The sequence below is a fragment of the Melozone crissalis genome, unplaced genomic scaffold, assembly GCF_028551555.1.
Source record: "Melozone crissalis strain CALT ecotype California unplaced genomic scaffold, PUWL_Pcris_2 ptg000372l_1, whole genome shotgun sequence".
Classification (NCBI taxonomy): Eukaryota; Metazoa; Chordata; class Aves; order Passeriformes; family Passerellidae; genus Melozone; species Melozone crissalis.
The window spans coordinates 319,687-342,071 of record NW_026536115.1 but is presented as its reverse complement, the minus strand read 5'-3'; the positions used below and the strand labels follow the sequence as shown (position 1 = coordinate 342,071).

Genomic DNA, 22,385 nt, shown 5'->3' with positions numbered 1-22,385 from the left:
TCTCAGTGGGCTGGAGAAGAGCCACCAGCCTGTCCCCAGTGCTGCTGGAAAACACAAACTGCTGAGGCTGCTCCAGCTGAGTCATCTCCTAAGGACAGGTCATTGTTTGGAGGTTTTTCCCCAAAATTCTGGTTTTTTGGGGAAAAATTCCATCTCCTGCCTTCCAGATCGTGCCTTGTCTCCCCTGCTTTGGCAGGGATAAATGAGGGGTGAATGATTTCAGGATCAGCGTTCTGTTTCATGAATTCCCACCAAAATCAAGAGGCATAACTTTATTTAAAAGATGAGGGCTGCATTCTCACTGAAGCCAACAGCAAGCTCCCAAAAATCCTCCTAAATATCCTAAAGAATATTCCTGATCCAAAGTCCTTCCCAGCAGGGAATGATGCAGGGGGAAGATGTCTCTTCCCAAATTAACTCTCAAATTTACACCTTGCTGATGGCAGGCCCAGCCAGAGGTGCCTGCACAGCAGTGCTTTCAGCAGCCATCTGCTGCAGCTCCATCAGCCACAAAGAGCTGCTGCAAAAATCTGCAAAATTCACCTTGTCCTCCAGCCCCATGCTAAGGGAGAGCATCTGCTGCTCCTTGGCTGGGATGAGGCTCTGTGTGCCAGCTCCTTCCCCTCAGTGCCCTTCTCAGCATCCCTGCTTGCTGCCCCAGCTGAAATCCCAGCTGCTGCTGATGCCTTGAGTTTGAGTATAATTATATTATATTATATTATATTATATTATATTATATTGTATTGTATTGTATTGTATTGTATTGTATTGCATTGCATTGCATTATATTATATTATATTGTATTATATTATATTATATTATATTATATTATATTATATTTATATTATAAGTTTATATTTTCCAGATTCTGGAAAATATAAAACCCACATATTTTCTGGATTCTGCCTTTGTGCGTGACTCTGAACTTTATGTAAAGTGTCAGCAAGTTCTCCTCACAGCTCACAGAGCAGTTCTTGAGCAATCCTTGAACAATCCAGAACAATCCTTTTCCAGCCCCAAAACCAAGGACACCGCTGCAGTTTCAGCCCCAAAAATTGCAAATGACAGGGAATGGAGCAACAAACAACAGAAAACTGAACAACAGAGAGCAAACTGGGAGGCTGGGACTGCATCACCTGGAGCTGGAATTGGACAATTAACCCAATATGGAAATGGACCAAAACTTCTAAAATTGTGAAAACTCATGACTTGGGGTCCATCTTGCGTGTAGCCTTGGCCAGGGTCTTGTACAGCCCAAGGAGTATTTTTAAAACCCTTTTAATAAATCCCTGCTTTATTTCTTTAACTCTGTTCCAGGGACCTCCCAAGCCACCCCTGAGCCCATTTTTCAGCCATGGAAAGGAGAGCAGCAGCCTGACCTACCCATGGAACACCCAGGTGCCACATTCATCCGCCTTGGTGATGTAGTTCTCAGGCAGCAGCCCCGAGCAGCCAGTGGCCAGGGAAATGCCATAAATCCAGCCCTCGCTCGTGCTGCTCTGCTCCACTGGGGACATGAAAATGAAATCCCCCGGGACCAGCTCCAGCTCGTCGTCGTTCTGGGGGGTGTAGGGGTAGATCACTTGCAGAGTCTGGGGGAGAAAAAGCACAAAGTGTTGTTAATGTCACATCAAACAGGCCCCTAGCTGGGTAATCATTAGCATAGACTCCAATAAATAATAATCTTTATTAACAAACCCATTGGTCTTTTATATATATTTACATATATATTTGCACCTCAACTGGTGCCATGATCTGGTTGAGGTGTTAGAACATGGGTTGGACTCGATGATCTTAAAGGTCTCTTCCAACCTAGAAATTCTGTGATTCTGTGATATTCTAGTTTGCTACATGTGGAATTGACTGGTCCTTTAGTTAAAACACCATCACCATTGGCTAATTAAGAAACCACTCTTTGGTGAACAAATTCCCATAACACATTCCACGTGTGCGCAACACCTGGTGCAGCAAGTGGAGATAAGAATCGTTTCTCATTCTTTTCTCTGATCTCACAGCCTTTCCCAGGACAAAACCTGGAAAAGTTGTGTAAAGCTGCTGCAATGCCACCCTTCAGCAGAGGGGCGATTTTTTGGGGTGATGATTTATTAAAATATGGATATTGATCTAGTACCGATATCCAACTGTGATGGACAAAAACTCACTAACAGTTTAGAGTTACAAAGTGTATGTTAATTGTGGGATAGCTCCCAAATACACCACAATTTACAGGTGATTACAGAGCCCTTTTAACTGTACAAGTACTGAATACCCAAAATACAAATGCACATTCATGACTTTGGTTCAGCCCATTCCCAATATGGATATTGATCTAGTACCAATATCCAAAAACTCTCTAACAGTTTAGAGTTAGAAAGTGTGTGTTTATTGTGGGATAACTCCCAAATACACACCACAATTTGCAGGTGATTACAGAGTCATTTTATCTATACAAGTATTGAACACCCAAAGTACAAATACATATTCATGACTTTGGTACATCCCATTCCCCACTTCATATGGTAATTAGTTCAAAAGCTATTAAGCATGGTAATAAGTTCAAAAGCCATTAAGCATGCGCACTTTGTTCCTTGAAATGGGTCGGTGGTCCCTTTCATGGGGAGGGGTCCCAAAATGAGGAAGTAAATGAAGTTTTCCTCCTTCTGACCTTTCTACCTTTTTCAATGCAAATGTGACAAATGAACCCTTGGTAGAACTCCCATTCCCACCTTCAGTTGGTTTCAGAACAGAGGAGGCCACAATTGTCTCATGTTCCTAAAAGCCATTTATCAGTTTCTGTGTTCTTCATTATAAACCCAGCTAACCCAACATTGTGTTGACAAGCAATCAATTATCAGTTAACTACTAACTCTTAACTTCATCAAGGCCTACCCATTGATCAACTCCAATAGAGCTTATTTCTAAATAAAATCCTAGCTCCTCCAAAACCCCTAAATTCCTCCAAGTTTACGCCTCAGTGGGAGGAGCTGCCGGGCTTTACCTCGTGGTTGACGAAGCGAATGTCGCGGGAGAAGATGGCGGCCACCCAGTCGCAGCCCAGCTTGACGTCGATGCTCTGGGCCAGCTTCTCCAGCGTGGGCAGGTGGCTGCTCTGGAAGTGATAGGCCAGGGTCACGTGGAGCTGCTTCTTGTGGGGCTCCACGTGCACATCTGCAATGGGGAGAGGTGTTGGGAAGGATGAAAGTTTGGCAAGAAAGGTATCTATGCTTAGCAGAAAGATTTTTGAATATAGAACCAGAAGAAGAAATAGAAATGAAAGCAAGTTTTGATATAGAAGGAAAGAATTGCTGAGCCAGTCTCGCTGGACGACCAAGGAGGCAAAGGGTGTGTTAGTTAGAAGGGGATTTTATGGCTTAGAGCAAAGGATAAACCCACCCCAAACAAGAAGATGTTTTTTACCAAGCAGAAAGAGAGCACAGGCAAACAAGGCAGCAAAGTTGCAAGTAGAAAAAAAGGTCTCAGAATTTTCCACTGCAAGAAAACTGAAAACCAACTTCTAGCTTCAACTGTAATGCACTGACTTTTAGTGACTGGAGAACACAAACATGAATATGGTAATTACAGCAGTTATGATAGACTAGAGATAAAAGTTAAGGTATAGATTGGTTCTGCTGTGTTAAAATGCTCAGCAAAGTATATAATGCAATTAACCAAAAGAAAAGTATAAAATGCATTGTAACCAAAAGAAAAGTATAGAATGCCTTGTAACCAAAACCAAGGGGTCTCCAGGCCTGCCTGCAGCTGGAGCTGACAGCTGTAGGCACAGCTCTGTCACCCACAACCCTGGGCTCCTGTAACATCTTGGATGTAATAAACTGCATTTCGGGTACAATAAACTGCATTTTGGATGCAATAAACTGCATTTTGGATAAAATAAACTGCATTTTGGATACAATAAACTGCATTTGGAAGAGCTGCCTGGAGTCCCGCAGAGATGAGGGTTGAAAATCCCTTTGTGCCAGGTTGTTGACTGTGGCCTCTAACAGGGCTGGACGGGCAAAGATGCTCAAGTGGGACAAGATGGAGTTCAGCTGGAAATTTGGAGTGTGAGGCTGTTGCTATCATATTGGGGACAGCTGAACAAAGCAACACAGACCCCGAGGTCTTCTCAGAAGGCAACAGCAAAGTTTTATTAGACATCACATTGTTTTATAGACTGCTCTGAGAAAGCTGGACCTGGTGGGTCCTCAATCAACACCCCTCACCTCAGTGGCTAATTAGGAACAACACCCTTCTTGTAAACATCAAATGAGTAAACAACAAGCTCAAAACAGGAGCTGCACAGATTAAAGATTATTTTGATTATTTCTCTGAGATTTCTCAAACCTCCCCCTGAAAAATGCCTGGGAAAGTTTATCTGACTTTCTCTCTGAAAATTTATCTTTCTCTCTGAAAGTTTATTTGACTTTCTCTCTGACCAGGCTGCCAGCATCCACAGGAGGTCTCTAATATTGAAAATTATCAGAGATGTGACAATCCTTATTGCAGCTCTGGACATGCAGGATGTCCTGCCAAAAAAAAAGAGATTTTTTCCTAGGTAGGAAATCAAGTAGGTTTTCATGAGCAGCTGAAGATCTTTCCAAAATAATCAGGTTAAAAAGCATGATTTTCACTCTCCCTCCATTGTTCTCTCTGCTGCACTGAATTACAAATCCATGGAATTTGCAGGCTTGTGCAAGTTGATGAAATCTTTTCCCTGGACATTGGTTGGATTATCAGTTTAGCCACTGAGGGTGAGGTATTCCCAAAATGTGGAAATGTAATAATGATTCAGAATGATCCTGCAGAAAAAAAAGGATCTGCATCAGGGGATCATTCCAGGTGAAAAGATGTGAAATGTTTGGGCTCTTCCAGTCGATGTGGAAATCACAGGATACATTGTTTGCACGTAATTTATTCATGCTTATTCAAGCAAAAATTGCAATTAGATTTGAGTGATTATTCAGTCACAATTGCAGCTATTCAGAGGCTTGGCTCCAATTGCCAGCCAGGGTAGCTTTGCAAGCTCATCTATCTTTTTTGTTGTTGTTTTTCACCAGCAATTAAAAATATATTCAAAAAACCCCAGAGACTTTAATGTGATAACCCGACCAAGCTGTGGCTGCAATGCACCAATTGCCTTCCCCTAAAAACCCCAATTTGGCCGGAATTGGAGCAGTCTCGGGGCAGAAGATTGTTGGAAGCCACCAATGCTTCTTTATTCTGGGTCAGTGGGGTTTTTTTTGGATAAAAATCTCATTTTTGGCTGTGCTGGAGGGAAACACTGATCCCGCTCTCACTAGCTGTAGTGTTCTTGTACCCACCCAATATCTGCCTTCCAAAATCACCTTTTTAAAGATAAAATTCCTCTTCTAAAGGGAAGGGATGTTCTAGATCAGGTGAAAGCAACACATTCCAGAGGTTCTGGACCCTTCTGGCTCCCTGTTCTGGAGCAGGGACAGACTCAGCATCCCTGCAGGGCTCTGGGTGCCTGCCCAGCATGGGAGCAGCCCAGGAATGCAGAATTTGCTGCATTTTGGTGCACTTGAGCTCCACGATAAACTTGGGATTAAATGGGGAAGGACTCAACCAGTTGTGCGTATAAATTCCAGGATAAATTTGGGATTAAATGGGGAAGGACTAAACCAGCTGTATGTATAAACTCCACGATAAAACTGGGATTAAATGGGGAAGGACTAAACCAGTTGTGCATTAAACTCCAGGATAAACCTGGGATTAAATGGGGAAGGACTAAACCAGTTGTGAATTTAAACCCCAAGATAAATTTGGGATTTAATGGGGAAGGACTAAACCAGTTGTGAATTTAAACTCCAAGATAAATTTGGGATTAAATGGGGAAGAACTAAACCAGTTGTGCATTAAACTCCAGGATAAATTTGGGATTTAATGGGGAAGGACTAAATCAGTTGTGAATTTAAACTCCAAGATAAATTTGGGATTAAATGGGGAAGGACTAAACCAGTTGTGCATTTAAACTCCAGGATAAACCTGGGATTTAATGGGGAAGGACTAAACCAGTTGTGCATTAAACTCCAGGATAAATTTGGGATTTAATGGGGAAGGACTAAACCAGTTGTGAATTTAAACTCCAAGATAAATTTGGGATTAAATGGGGAAGAACTAAACCAGTTGTGCATTAAACTCCAGGATAAACCTGGGATTAAATGGGGAAGGACTAAACCAGTTGTGCATTAAACTCCAGGATAAATTTGGGATTTAATGGGGAAGGACTAAACCAGTTGTGAATTTAAACTCCAAGATAAATTTGGGATTAAATGGGGAAGGACTAAACCAGTTGTGCATTTAAACTCCAGGATAAACCTGGGATTTAATGGGGAAGGACTAAACCAGTTGTGCATTAAACTCCAGGATAAATTTGGGATTTAATGGGGAAGGACTAAACCAGTTGTGAATTTAAACTTCAAGATAAATTTGGGATTAAATGGGGAAGAACTAAACCAGTTGTGCATTTAAGCAGCACGGGAAACCTGGGATTAAATGGGGAAGGACTAAACCAGTGGCGGAAGGTGGGAGGATTATCCAGGGAGATGTCCCAGTGCTCCCAGGGTGTTGTGATTTCCCAGTTTGGGGGTGACTGGAGGATATTCAGAGGTTGTTCAGCAGTGGAGAGGACGAGGTTCTGGTTATTCCCCCTCCAGAAGCAGGAGAGGATCATGGAGCACCTGTGAGCTCTGAGGTTCGAAAGGGCAACCAACCAACCAACCTGGGGTCTTCTCCCAGAGCCCTCCTCACACCCCAGAAATGCAGTGAAAAAACAACCACGGCCTTGAAATGGCCGAGGAAAGTTCTGCGGTGGTGGCTGGAGGCGGCGAGAGGGGCAGGAAACGGCTCAGAGCAGCTGTGAAAGGGTAAAGAACCACCAAATGTCAGCTTCCCCTCCAAAACAGCGCTGCAAACTCAGCGTGAGACGTGCCCCAGGTGAAAAGGCAAAGCTCCTGCTGGGGTGTTTGAGTTTTCACTTAAAAATCAGGGATTTGCTTTCGAGCTTTGCTTCTTGGTGGCAGCAGAGCTTTGGGGTTCTGAAAAGGCACAAACTGTGAGCTTTGGAAGCTGCTTTGCTTCTTCATGACACCAAAATTTTGGTTTTTCTGACACTGCCCAAAATGGGATCCTTCATAGCATCAAAGTTTTGGTTTTCTAATGCTCTTCATGGCTTCAAAGTTTTGGTTTTCTATCAATGCCCAAGCTGAGCTCTTTTGGCATCCAAACTTTGGTTTTCTGACAATGCCCAAACTGGGTTCCTTCACAGCATCAAAGTTTTGGTTTTCTAATGCCCTTCATGACACCAAAATTTTGGTTTTTCTGACAATGCCCAGACTGAGCTCTTTTGGCATCCAAACTTTGGTTTTCTGACAATGCCCAGGGTGATATACTTCATGACACCAAAGTTTTGATTTTTTATCAATGCCCAAACTGGGCTCCTTCATGGCTTCAAAGTTTTGTTTTTCTGACAATGCCCAGGCTGGGCTCCTTCAGGACACCAAATTTTGTTTTTCTGACAATTCCCAAACTGGGCTCTCATGGCATCAAACTTTTGGTTTTCTACCAATGCCCAAACTGGGCTTTTTCATGACACCAAACTTTGTTTTTTCTGACGATGCCCAGGCTGTGCTCTCATGGCATCCAAGCTTTGTTTTTTCCTCACCTGCTTTGGAAGCCGCCTCTGCAGCGAAGTCTGCAGCAAACTTCTTGAGCACCTCAGCACTGTCCTCCTTGACGAAGAGCCCGATGAAGTTGGAGGATGTGTAGAGCTCCAGGGGCAGGGGCGCGGGGAATTTGCATTTCCAGCGCATCACCGTGGCCTGCAGGGCTTCCGTGAGGGCGTCCACCTTGCTGTCCTCACACTGCCAAGGAAGCAGGACAGGAGGGGATGAGGGTGGGTGGCAGTGGCCTACCTTTCCCCTCGTGCAGTGAGAAACAGCACAGGGGCATGGAAAACAAAAAAAAAAACCAGCAACAAAAGAGAAATCTATGTTTAGAAATCCTCGGCCCCTCCCTTGTCCTCAAAGCAGGATCAGCTATCCCCAAGTAACCTCCCCAAGCTCTCCCCACCCATTCTCACACTGAGGATCACTGCAGAGGATGAGAATTGTGTCTTCTGCTGCTGCTCTTCCCTGAAAACAACAGCTTAAAAAAACAATTCCCTCCTCCAGCCTCCAACAAAATCCCTCCAGCGCCCCCTAAACCAGGATGAAATCTCCAGGCCGAGCCCGGCAAGGAATGGCTGAGGGAGAGAGGGGAGAGGAGCTGTGCCTTACCATGAAGAACTGGCAGAGGGTGATGTGGGGGAAGATGTTGTGGGCTTTGTTCTTGCCACAGATCTGCTTGGACTGCTGCCAGAACTCGGAGAGCTTCTGCGCCAGGGGCCCGGTGGGGCGCAGGTACAGCACGTACTCGCGGGGCAGCGAGTCGTCCAGGAACGGGTCACCCACGTGGGAGAAGAGCCTGGCGGGCAGAAAGCGCTCCAGAATCAATAAATAATCACTGGAACCCAGGAAATTCCTCTGGCTGCCCTGGAGGGCTCGAGGCCCTGCCCAGGGGGCTCAGAGTCCTCAGCACAGAGCCCAAAACCGCTGTGCCTTTGGTTTATACCCATGGAAAAAATTACCAACCTTTATATGGAGAATTACCAGTCAAGAGAGTTTAAGTGGAATAATAGTTAGTTTGTCATGGGGTGAAAAATAGATTTTTCTGTCTGGGTTGTTTCTGCGCTCTAACAGGGAGATGTGACCCTGCAGAGCTGTCCCCTGAGGTGTGGCAGTGATCCTGCCCTCCCAGAGCAGCTCTGGCTCTGCAATGAGCAGTTTCTGGGATTTCCTCTGCCCAGATCCCAGCCCAGAGCTCTGGAGGATCTGTCCAGGTTCCACCACCACCCTCAGGGACTCTTTTCCTTCATGGCCTGACCAAGATGGAGGAATTTGGGCGTGCCTTGTCCTTCTTCCTCCTTCTTCTTCTTGGCCTCCATCTTCTGCTGTGATGGTGGCACTTTGGGATTGGTTTAAGGTAGAAGCTCACTGTCTAACACAGGTGATGGGTATTGGGAAGTAATTGTAAATATTGAGCACGTAGTTTTTAGTATAAAAGATAACATCACTGTGCCTCAACCTGACCTGCCAGCCAGACCTCGGTGGGTCAGAGAAAGAATTTTATAGATAAGAAACAATAAACAACCTTGAGAACGAGAACTGAAAAATCCTGACTCCTCCTTCGACTGCTGGGCTGGGAAAAAGAAGCTTGTACGTATCTCAGAGTCACTGTGACCAGCAGAGATTCTGAGAGATAATCACGGATTTTCTTCCCCCAACCAAACCAGCTCCCCCTGTGCTGCCATTCACTGTCCCTCCATGGGAAAATGCAGCTCTGGCAGGTCAGGCAGAGCTACTCTGCCTCGCTTGCAGCCCATTAGCACCGCTCAGTAACACAGAAAATTGGGTTTTACTTTCAGCCTGATGCTCTGAGGATCTAAGCCAGGTCACTGCTTCTGCCTTTTGTGCCTTTCAGGGCGCAAAGCACAGGGAGGAGAGCACAGGAATCAGCTGCAGAGGGTGGGGGTTCCTTCTTTTTCCCCTTTCCCACCTGTTTGGGAATTTATTTATTCCCCCAATGCCTCCTGTTAAGGGCACCAAAGGGATTTAACAGAGCCCACTCTCCCTGCAGGGCCCTGCCTAATGATGGTCCCTCTGAACAAAGCTCTCATTCCCACATATTCAAGGACTTTGGCCAAAACCCTGGGGACTAAAATGTGACAGGCAATTACAGAAACTGCCCCAATCCTCTGCTGGCTCAGTTACCTCTGCTTAGTCATTAAAAAAAACAAAAAAAAAGAGCATTATTATAACCCATTTGCTGCAGATCAAACCGTCTCAGACCAGGCTCATTTCCAGCACTTAAACAGCACCTCAGTAACACATAAAAAGGATGTTTTTATTTGCAGGTGCTTTTCAGAGAACACCCCTGTTTAAACATCCCACATTCTAATGGTTAAACCCTAAATTCACCATTTCTGCTACTTTTGAACATTTACTACTTCATACCAACCAGTCGCATGCTGCTTGAACACTCCTTCCTCCTGTCGATGCCAACGCTTTTTGTCTGCAGAGAGAGCAAAATAAAAAGAGAATTTCAGTGCTGCTGGGTCCATTACTGTGTGTTTGGACATTTGTGAGATGCTCTTTCCAATCCTCCAACCCCTGAGGGTTATTTTTTGGATGTGCCACCTGTGAAATCCCAATAAACTGAGGGGCAAAGTCAGGCAACCAGCACAAAATATGAATTATGAGCCTCTGGGTTTTCCCACTTCCCCACTTTTTCTTCCATGCACAGAAGCATGGAAGAATTGGGGTTTCTTTTAAGGGACTATGTTTTATTTATCTAAATATAAATCCATATATAAATCTAAATATAAACCTATAAAAAATCTATCTGCATTGTAATAATATTCCATTCTGGAGACATGCAATGCCTGCCCCACAAGCTCACTCACAAAAATGAAGCTCAGACAGAATTCTGTGCAGAACAATGCAGCCCTTCACTGACAACTGTAAATCAAATTAGAAATGTTCCTAAAAAGTAGCAATTAGTAGAGAAACACCAGCATTTAATGGTCTCTTTGCTGGCAATTTCAGCATGAAACCCTAAAAGTTTGGGTCTGAAAGCGCAAGAGTTGCAGTGAGGAGAAAAAAAATTCAACAGCCACGAGAGGGCACAAACAGAGATTTTTCCAGCTTAGAAAAGTTCCCTTTAGTCCAAAAAGCTCTTCTGCTTCTTTCCCTCCAGGATGCCTCCAAATCCCTTTTCCCTCCAGCTGGGAGCACCCAGTTCAGTGAGTTTTCTGAGCAGACCAGTACAAATCACAGATTTAAACATGGAATTGTGTTTTCCACGTGCTCGACACCAGCACGGGACAGCAGCTGTGGCACCAGGGACAGCCAAAGGGAGGGATCCACCCAGAACCCAAATGGAGCAAGAATTATGAGTGAAAAAAGCAGAAAACGACAGAAATTTCAGGGTGATGAGGCAGAGCCAGGAGCTCAGCTGGGGAGGGTGCAGAATTCCCCATTTCCCCAAGGGAAAGGGAGCAGATCCAGGCTCCAGCCTGTGGGTTTGGCGTCAGGGAGCCTCCAGGATTTGTGGCTGTGCTCGTGTCACCCCTTCTGTCATTGTGGCTGTGCTTTGTCACCCCTCCTGCCTGCAGCGCTGCCTTCCCCAATGCCCTGACACCCCCAGGACACCCCTGAGCGTCACCCCCAGCCCCAGGCATGTGCTGTTGACTCAGCTGTGCTCAGCCCTCCCCACCCCTTGAGCACACACAGCTTGGTTCGTTTGGAGGGTAAGAGGAAGGCAGAGAGATAATGCTGATAGTGCTGATAATGATAAAAAACAACCAAAAAAAAAAAAAAAAAAAAAAAGAAGAGAAAAACTAAAAGGGCTGTGTTGCAAATGTGTGATGATGAAAACACTTCCTCCCCAAGCTGTTTTGCTGCCAGAATTCCCTGGAGATCAGCAGGGCTGGGCCCTCTGGGAGATGGATTTGGTGGGTTTGGGGTGGTGGACGCTGTGGGTTGGGGCTCCTGCCCGGCTGACCTTGCTCTGCTCTGGAAAATGTTCTATGCAAAGCAGAAACTGCTTTGGTTTGGAAAGCAGCTCAGGCAAAGGAGCTGAAACATGGGGAGGAACTCTCTAAAAGATAAGGGGGAAACTCTCTAAAAAATAGGGGTGAAGTCTCTAAAAGATAAGGGGGAGCTTTCTAAAAGATTGAGGGGACAACTCTCTAAAAGATGGGGGGGGCTCTCTAAAACAGAGGGGAGAACTCTCTAAAAGATAGCGGGGAACTCTCTAAAAGATAGGGGGGGACCTGTATAAAAGATAAGGGGGAACTCTCTACAAGATAAGGGGGAACTCTCTGAAGGATAAGGGGGGATCTCTCTAAAAGAGAAGGGGGAACTCTTTAAAAGATAAGGGGGGAACTCTCTAAAAGACAGGGAGGACTTCTCTGAAGGATAAGGGGGAACTCTCTAAAAGATAAGGAGAATCTCTCTAAAATACAGGGGGACCTCTCTAAAAGATATGGGGCACCTCTTTAAAAGATAGGGGGGGCCCCTCTGAAAGATAAAGGGGAACTCTCTAAAGGAGAAGGGGGAACTCTCAAAAAGAGAGGGGGGAATCTCTAAAAGATAAGGGGGGAATTCTCTAAAAAATAGGGGGGACCTCTCTAGAAGATAGAGGGGGAACTCTCCAAAAGAGAAGGGGGGCATCTCAAAAAGATAAGGGAAAACTCTCTGAAGGATAAGGGGAAACTCTAAAAGATAGGGCAAACTTCTCTAAAAAATAAGGAACACCTCTCTAAAAGATAAGGGGGGACCTCTCTATAAGACAGGGGGGATCTCTCTAAAATATAGGAGGGAACCTGTCTAAAAGATAAGGAGGCCCTCTCTAAAAGATAAGGGGGGACCTCTCTAAAAGACAAGGGGGACCTCTCAAAAAGATAAGGGGGAACTCTCCAAAATATAAGGAGGACCTCTCTGAAAGATAAGGGGGACTTCTCTCGCAGATAAGGGGACTTCTCTAACAGATAAGACACCTCTCTGGGAGCAATGCCTGAGGATTCCTCCTGCCCTGCTTCCACCATTTGTTGTGCTGCCCTTGCTCAGCTCCCTCCCCTCCTGTCTGGGTTGTTTCTGCGCTCTAACAGGGAGATGTGACCGTGCAGAGCTGTCCCCTGAATGGTGGCAGTGATCCTGCCCTCCCAGAGCAGCTCTGGCTCTGCAATGAGCAATTTCTGGGATTTCCTGTGCCCAGATCCCAGCCCAGAGCTCTGGAGGATCTGTCCAGGTTCCACCACCACCCTCAGGGACTCTTTTCCTTCATGACCTGACGATTCCCTGGAACAAACCACACAGAGGAGCTCTGCCGGGATTAACTGGGATTGAAACAAAGGGAGGCAGAGAAAACACCAGGCTGGAGGCGCAGCTTTGTTCACCTGCGATTTCCAGAGCTGCCTCCATCACCCACAGGCACAACCAACTCCCTTTCCAATTTCAATTTAATTTTCAGTGTGAGGAGGAAATGCTGCATAAAGCAAACAAAGCCAGAGGGTATTTTTATCCCAGGACCTGCAACTGAGTGATTTCTTTGGTTTTTTTTTTTTTTTTTTTTCTTGCATTGTATTTTTATTTTTATATTCCCTTATTTTGTATTTTTATTTCCCTTGTATTTTTTAATTCAGTGCAATGAATGATGCTGATAGCTGATAAGTCTCTGAAAATCCCACCCTGGAGAGGACCCATCCTCCATCTCCCAGGCCAAAATCAGCTTTTTTAGAAAGCTGAGTTCCTCAAAACTGGTCCCAGCCATGCAAAAGTGGCCTGATTTCCACAACTGCTGAGTGCACTGGGAGCTGGAAAACACATCCTGCTCCTGAGAAAATCAGGTCACTTAATTAGGTGACAAATTATGGCTTAGGTGCTCACATTTCCTCACGCTGGGCAGCAAATGTTGGCTGCAGCATTGTAGAAAAAAAAAAATTATGACTCAGATGAACCAGAAAAGAGGAAAAAGTAAGAAGATGACTTATTTTTCAGAATTTACTGGATGGTATCACTGAGTAACCGTTTCTGGTGATGCAAAATGGGTTCAGGAGATTTGTGCAGCATTGCTGGTCCCCTGGGGCACCCAGTTCCTCTTGGCTTCTGAGATGAGGCGCAGGAAAATCATTTAAAAGCACCCAGCAACATGGAATAACCATTTTGAGGTTCTGTGCAAAGGCAGGTCTGGAGAATTCAGGGGAAGAGGAAAGAAAATCCTTACAGCAATGACTTCCAAATGCACAGCAGGAAGAAATAAATGGGTTTGATTCTTCCACTTGAGGTGGGAGACACCAAAGTGTGTTGAAGAATTAAATAGATTCAATTCTTCAACCTCAAAGCCCTCCCCATGACACTCCTCAATGTCAGGGCCCAAGGAAAACTCTTCCCCACTCAATCCTTGGTTAAACGATGAAATATGGCCAGGAAACATCCCAGCTAAAGAGCTGACCCCAAAATATTCCAGCAGAACCGAGATGTAGTGCAGGGAAATCACTTAAAAGCACCCAAAACATGGAATAATCATTTTGAACAGAGGTTCTGTGCAAATGCAGATCTGGAGAATTTGGGAAGGAGAAAGAAATTCCTCCTCTGGGGAAGAGGAAAGGAAATCCTAACAGCAATGGCTTCCAAATGCACAGCAGGTATTTTATTCAGCAGGAAGAAATAAATGGGTTTGATTCTTCCACTTGAGGTGGGAGACACCAAAGTGTGTTGAAGAATTAAATGGGTTCGGTTCTTCCACCTCAAAGTCCTCCCCATGACACTCCTCAATGTCAAAACCTTTCCCCACTCAATCCTTGGTTAAACGATGAAATATGGCCAGGAAACATCCCAGCTAAAGAGCTGACCCCAAAATATTCCAGCAGAACTGAGATGAAGTGCAGGAAAATCACTTAAAAGCACCCAAAACATGGAATAATCATTTTGAACAGAGGTTCTGTGCAAATGCAGATCTGGAGAATTTGGGAAGGGGAAAGAAATTCCTCCTCTGGGGAAGAGGAAAGGAAATCCTAACAGCAATGGCTTCCAAATGCACAGCAGGTATTTTATTCAGCAGGAAGAAATAAAGGGGTTTGATTCTTCCACTTGAGGTGGGAGACACCAAAGTGTGTTGAAGAATTAAATGGGTTCGGTTCTTCCACCTCAAAGTCCTCCCCATGACACTCCTCAATGTCAAAACCTTTCCCCACTCAATCCTTGGTTAAACGATGAAATATGGCCAGGAAACATCCCAGCTAAAGAGCTGACCCCAAAATATTCCAGCAGAACCGAGATGTAGTGCAGGGAAATCACTTAAAAGCACCCAAAACATGGAATAATCATTTTGAACAGAGGTTCTGTGCAAATGCAGATCTGGAGAATTTGGGAAGGAGAAAGAAATTCCTCCTCTGGGGAAGAGGAAAGGAAATCCTAACAGCAATGGCTTCCAAATGCACAGCAGGTATTTTATTCAGCAGGAAGAAATAAAGGGGTTTGATTCTTCCACTTGAGGTGGGAGACACCAAAGTGTGTTGAAGAATTAAATGGGTTCGGTTCTTCCACCTCAAAGTCCTCCCCATGACACTCCTCAATGTCAAAACCTTTCCCCACTCAATCCTTGGTTAAACACGGTGAAATATGGCCAGGAAACATCCCAGATAAAGAGCTGACCCCAAAATATTCCAGCAGAACTGAGATGAAGTGCAGGAAAATCACTTAAAAGCACCCAGAAACATGGAATAATCATTTTGAACAGAGTTCTGTGCAAATGCAGATCTGGAGAATTTGGGGGGAAGAGGAAAGAAATTCCTCCTCTGGGGAAGAGGAAAGGAAATCCTGACAGCAATGGCTTCCAAATGCACAGCAGGTATTTTATTCAGCAGGAAGAATTAAATGGGTTTGATTCTTCCACCTCAAAGCCCTCCCCGTGACACTCCTCAACTTCAAGGCCCAAGGAAAACCTTTCCCCACACGATCTCTGGTTAAACAGGGTGAAATATGGCCAGGAAGCATCCCAGCTAAAGAGCCAAATTCCTGGGTGCCACAAATTTCTGAATTATTCTGCACACAGAAATGGCCACTGTGAAGTAGAAAAGAACCACCCGAATTCCTGGGTGCCATGAGTTTCTGAATTATTCTGCAAACAGAAATGGCCACAGTGAAATAGAAAAAAAACACCCAAATTTCTGGGTGCCACGAATTTCTGAATTATTCTGCGCACAGAAATGGCCACAGTGAGGTGTTCCTAAATGTGCTGTGCTCCTCTGAATCCTCAAAATGCACAATTCACTCAGGCCCCAAAAAGAAAATCATATGATGCTGCTTCTGTTCTTATTTGGGTGACCTTGGTGCTTTCACTAAACAACTGCACATTGAGGAACGGCTTTGCAAGGAAAATTTGCAAAATTATCCATTTAATGACTTGATTATGTGAAGTAGAAAAAAACCCACCCGAATTCCTGGATGCCATTAATTTCTGAATTATTCTGCAAACAGAAATGGCCACAGTGAAATAGAAAAAAAACACCCGAATTTCTGGGTGCTATGAATTTCTGAATTATTCTGCAGACAAAACCAGCCCCAGTGAGGTGTTCCTAAATGCGCTGCGCTCCTCTGAATCCTCAACACTCACAATTCACTCAGCCACCCCCAAAAAAAATCATATGATGCTGCTTCTGTTCTTATTTGGGTGACTTTGGTGCTTTCACTAAACAACTGCACATTGAGGAACGGCTTTGCAAGGAAAATTTGCAAAATTATGCATTTAATGACTTGGTTATGTGAAGTAGGAAAAAGACCACCCAAATTCCTGGGTGCCATGAATTTCTGAATTATTCTGCAGACAAAACCAGCCACAGTGAAGTAGTAAAAAAACACACAAATTCCTGGATGCCATTAATTTCTGAATTATTCTGCAAACAGAAATGGCCACAGTGAAATAGAAAAAAACCACCCGAATTTCTGGGTGCTATGAATTTCTGAATTATTCTGCAGACAAAACCAGCCCCAGTGAGGTGTTCCTAAATGCGCTGTGCTCCTCTGAATCCTCAACACTGACAATTCACTCAGCCACTCCCAAAAACATCATATGATGCTGCTTCTGTTCTTATCTGGGTGACCTTGGTGCTTTCACTAAACAACTGCACATTGAGGAACGGCTTTGCAAGGAAAATTTCTGTGCATTTAATGACTTGGTTATGTGAAATAGGAAAAAAACCACCCAAATTCCTGGGTGCCATAAATTTCTTAATTATTCTGCAAACAGAAATGGCCACAGTGAAATAGAAAAAAACCACCCGAATTTCTGGGTGCCACGAATTTCTGAATTATTCTGCAGACAAAACCAGCCCCAGTGAGGTGTTCCTAAATGCCTGTGCTCCTCTGAATCCTCAACACTCACAATTCACTCAGCCACCCCCAAAAAAAATCATATGATGCTGCTTCTGTTCTTATTTGGGTGACCTTGGTGCTATAAATAGGGCCAGGACAGGAAGATGTCACCAGGGATGCAGTTCCTGTTTGGGCCAGGGGGTTGGGGATGTTCCTTTTCTGCATCTGTGAAGGGAAAAAAACAACAAAACCCCCGCGGTGTTTCTGTGAGGAGAGCGGCTCTGATATGAGAGAGCGGCAGGGTAATTAATTAATTAATTTCTCTCCTTTCGCTGGGTTTTAAGCAAAATAGAATTTAATAAGTGTAAAAAAGTCTGTGATTTCCATTCGTCTTTAAAACTTCAGCTACAGCACAGGTTAATGTTTCCAGGAAGTCTGATCACCTTCAAAAGTTAAAACTTGGCAAAAGACAGATTTCACTTGCAAAAATTTGTGCTTAAAAGTTCAATGGCTTCTTAAATTCTCTGTTTTTTTCCTGCCTGGTGGCAGAGAGAGATCCCTGCTCACGTTGAATTAATGGAGTTTAATTGCAGCCACGTCCCCTTGGGAACGTGGGGACTCAAAACTCCCAGTAAGTAAGTGCTGCATCCTGCAGGTCATGGCAGTGCTTATGGAAGGTGCCGGTGGGGCTGGAAATTCCCTTTTCCCTCTTCCCAAGGGATAGAAATTCCCTTTTTCCTTGTTCCCAAGGGATAGAAATTCCCTTTTCCCTCTTCCCAAGGGATAGAAATTCCCTTTTCCTTGTTCCCAAGGGATAGAAATTCCCTTTTCCCTCTTCCCAAGCGATAGAAATTCCCTTTTTCCTCTTCCCAAGGGATGGAATTTCCCTTTTTCCATCTTCCCAAGGCATAGAAATTCCCTTTTTCCTCTTCCCAAGGGCTGGAAATTCCCTTCTTCCCTCTTCCCAAGGGATAGAAATTCCCCTTTTCCCTCTTCCCAAGGCATAGAAATTCCCTTTTTCCTTCTTCCCAAGGGCTGGAAATTCCCTTTTTCCCTCTTCCCAAGGGATAGAAATTCCCTTTTCCCTCTTCCCAAGGGATAGAAATTCCCTTTTTCCCTCTCCCAAGGGCTGCCTGCTCCAGCTCTGGAATAGTGAGTAAATAGAAAATTATTATATATATTTCCCTTTTCTCTCTCTTCCCCTCTGCTAGCAGAGGGAAAAGGAAAATATATATAATAATTTGTGTTTGTATCTCCACAGTTTCAAATATTTCTTTTATTCAGAGGACAAGCAAACTGCAGCCTGGCAGAAAATGTATTTAATAATATATTTGTATAATAATATAATATTAAATTTATATATTGTAATATATATAATATACACATATATATAATGTAATGTAATGCAATGCAATGCAATGTAGTATAATATAATATAATATAATATAATATAATATAATATAATATAATATAATATAATATAATATAATATATCTCTTTGTATAATAATAGATTTGTTTGCATATCCACAGTTTCAAATATTCCTTTTTTTCAGAGGACAAGCAAACTGCAGCCTGGCAGAAAATATATTTAATAATATATTTGTATAATAATATAATATTCAATTTATATTTTATAATGTATCTAATATACATATATATAATATGTAATTAACATAGTATCACATAATATCATATGAATTATATTATATTATATTATATCATATTATATTATATCATATTATATTATATTATATCATATTATATTATATTATATTTAAAATATTTGTATGATAATATATTTGGTTTTATATCCACAGTTTCAAATATTCCTTTTTTTTCAGAGGACAGTCAAACTGCAGCCTGGCCACAGGAGGAGGAGGAGGAGGAGGATGAAATGATGATTTTTATGAGCAAAGGAGGACGAAATGATGATTTTTATGAGCAAAGGAGGACGAAATGATGATTTTTATGTGCAAAGGAGGATGAAATGATGATTTTTATGCAAAGGACGATCGAGTGATGATTTTTATGTGCAAAGAACGAAGGCCTGGGCACGTGTCTGCTCCTTTCTGGAGTTATGTAAGGTTTTGAAGGCGGATTTCTGTCCCCACACGAGCACCAAGGCGCTCCCTAATCCCCTGCTCAGCCAGCCCGTTAGAGCACGAGCAGAGGGAAGTCCAGGCTTGTAAAAGTGGCCGGGATCAAGGCAGGAATGTGGCAGCCATTCCCCGCTTCCAGAGAGGCACGGGGTTCAAAGAGGAAGCAGGATATTCCCTTCCTGAGAACAACAACACAGCAGCTTTTTGTGCTTTTTGTGCTTTTTTGTGCTTTTTGTGCTTTTTGTGCTTTTTGTGAGGCGTGGGCTTGGCTGTCCAGCCCCTCCAGGGCCCTGCAGGATGCAGGAGGAGCAAGGCTCAGGTTTTTGGGCTGATTTGAATCTGTCACACCCCATTAAAATCCTTTCATTCTCCCCTTCAGCTCTGTCCTTAGCTCTGCTCATAATCCTGCTATTGGTTTGGTTTTTAATTTCTGTTTTGGATGATATTTGCTGTCTGGCTTCCTGGTTCACTTCCTTCAGCTCCTCTCCCCGTGTGCTAATCTAAAAGTGCTGCTCAGACAAGCTCTGAAAATAGCAGGAGGCCTGAGGCTGGAGGAATTTAAGAGAATGATGTCTCACAATTCTCTAATAAACCCACAGCACCTCAGCTGCTTGGTTCAGCCTCCAACCTGTGGCTGCAGGGCAGTGGGGGCTCGGGGAGGGAAGGTGAGAAATATCCGCTGCTGTTAAAGCCTCTGCAGAGCTGTGGCCATCAGCAAAGCAGCCAGGTCGGGTTAATAATACAAATAAACTCACACACAACTGCAGCTCATTCAGCAGGGGCTCATCCCCTGCAAAACCTGATTTTAACAGGAGCCAGAACTGACCACGAGCTCAGCAGCTCTCATCCCAAAGCCATTAATCCATTTCTAGCTAACCAGGATGACAATGTCTTTGCAAGGAGCCAAGCTGGAGGTTTAAGGATGCTCCAAGGCACCATCTGGAGGCTCGGTGATAGCCAGGAAAGGAAGCAGTTGGCAGCTGATTGGGAAGAAATGAAATCCCACATTTGAGACAAACGCGGCGCTTTCCTCTCCTTAACTGCTCCTCTCCCTATCCAGGAATGAGATTTGCCACAGCTCTGCTGTTTTTCCTTTTTGCCACAGCCCCTTTCTCCTACCAGGAGTGAGTTTGGGCTGGAGGAACATGGCCAGGTGTCACCAGGCTGCAGTGTCACCAATGTCCCACTGCCACCTCCTGCCTGTCCATCAAGGCAAACGCGGCACTTTCTTCTCCCAAATTGTTCCTCTCCCTATCCAGATTGACATTTGCCACAGCTCTGCTGTTTTTCGTTTTTACCACCCCTTTCTCCCATCAGGAGTGAGTTTGGGCTTGTGAGGCTGCTGGAGAAATGGGAACAGGGCCAGGTGGCTGCTGCAGTGTCACCAATGTCCCATTGCCACCTCCTGCCTGTCCATTGAGGCAAACACGGCACTTTCCTCTCCCAAATTGCTCCTCTCCCTATCCAGGAATGAGATTTGCCACAGCTCTGCTGTTTTTCCTTTTCACCACAACCCCTTTTTCCCACCAGGAGTGGGGTTTGGGCTGGTGGAGCTCTGGGGGAATGGGAAAGGGGCCAGATGGATGGTGCAATGTCACCAGTGTCCCACTGCCACCTCCTGCCTGTGCATTTTCCTCTCCCCGATTGCTCCTCTCTCTATCCAGGAATGGGATTTGCCCGGAATGAGATTTGCCACATCTCTGCTTTTTTCCCTTTTCACCGCAGCCCCTTTTTCCCACCAGAACTGGGTTTGGGCTGGTGGAGCTGCTGAGGAATAGGAACAGGGCTAGGTGGCTGCCGCAATGTCACCAATGTCCCACTGCCACCTCCTGCCTCTCCATCAAGGCAAACGCGGCACTTTCCTCTCCCTGATTGCTCCTCTCCCTATCCAGGAATGAGATTTGCCACAGCTCTGCTTTTTTCCCTTTTCACCACAGCCTCTTTTTCCCACCAGAACTGGGTTTGGGCTGGTGGAGCTGCTGGAGAAATGGGAACATGGCCAGGTGGCTGCTGCAATGTCACCAATGTCCCACTGCCACCTCCTGCCTGTCCATCTGTCACAGCCCTTCTGCACTGTCCCCAGTGCCCAGCACAGCCCCCCCACCCTAATTTGGGGAGGGGGATCAGCTCCCTGTGCCCCCTTTGTGCCCCCAGCAGCCCCACTTTACCCCTCTGTACACTGAATTTTTTCAGTAGATCTTTAGGAAGAAAAAGAAAAAAAAAAAAGCAAAGCCACAAGTAGCACTTTAAAGTGCCAGTGTTAACATTTTCCAGCTTCTTGGGGTTTCAAAACAGGAAGTTTGGGGGCGGCGCAGTTGCACAATTTGCCAGAAGCTGCTGTTCTGTGAAGCTGGTGACACGGGGCTGTACCAGGAACCCCAGCCCTGGTGGCCACCAAGGCTGTGACCTTGTGACCCAGCAGGTTTGGATGAGCTGGAGGAGCCCTGTGGGACTTCTCCTGGAGCTGGTTTGTCCTGCACAGAGCTGTGCTCAGGGGGGCTTTTCTTTTTTGAAAGAGGGAGTCAGCAGAGATAACACAGCCCAAAACCCCAAACTGAGCCCTGAGCTGCTTGGTTTGGATCTGCTGAGGAAACCTGGGGTGTAAAACCCGTCCTAGATGAGATTCCAGGGCTTTGAGTGCTGCACACCCTCACAGGGACAGGCAGAGTTGATTTGAACTGGCTCTGCTTGAGATTTGGATTGGTTTCGGTCAAAACTTTGTCAGCTTGGGTCCTGCACAACCAAATCATGGAATCCTGGGGTGGTTTGGGTTGGAGGGAGCTGCAGTGCAGAGCTGTGCTCAGGGGGCTTTTCCCAAGCTAAGAGAGGGAGTGAGCAGAGATAACACAGCCCCAAACCCCAAACTGAGCCCTGAGCTGCTTGGTTTGGATCTGCTGAGGAAACCTGGGGTGTAAAACCCGTCCTAGATGAGATTCCAGGGCTTTGTGTGCTGCACACCCTCACAGGGACAGGCAGAGTTGCTCTGAACTTGCTCTGGTTGAGATTTGGATTGGTTTTGGTCAAAACTTTGTCAGCTTGGGTCCTGCACAACCAAATAATGGAATCCTGGGATGGTTTGGGTTGGAGGGGCCTTGGAGATCATCTGGTTCCACCAGGGACACCTTCCACTACCCCAGGCTGTTCCAAGCCCCATCCAGCCTGGCCTTGGGCACTTCCAGGCATGCAGGGGCACCCACAGCATCTGGAAAGTTCTCCCAGAGCCTCACCACCCTGACGGGGAAGAATTTTTCCCATAAATCCATTAGTGCAGTGAAGAAGGGAATATCCTGTGCTTGCCAAAACTGGGGGAGCTCAGCCACTCCCACCCCAACATCTGCACTCAGCCTAAT

The 22,385-nt window shown here is 45.0% G+C and overlaps 1 protein-coding gene across 1 annotated transcript in view; it reads right to left on the bottom strand.

Moving 5' to 3' along the window:
• The window catches only part of UBASH3B (ubiquitin associated and SH3 domain containing B), an 86,138-nt gene that overhangs the window by 15,083 nt on the left and 48,670 nt on the right, over nucleotides 1-22,385 (bottom strand). Inside the window, 5 exon segments of the mRNA XM_054294908.1 lie at nucleotides 1,384-1,592; nucleotides 2,999-3,168; nucleotides 7,685-7,883; nucleotides 8,298-8,484; nucleotides 10,078-10,131. Coding sequence (XP_054150883.1) covers nucleotides 1,384-1,592; nucleotides 2,999-3,168; nucleotides 7,685-7,883; nucleotides 8,298-8,484; nucleotides 10,078-10,131 — 819 coding nt within the window.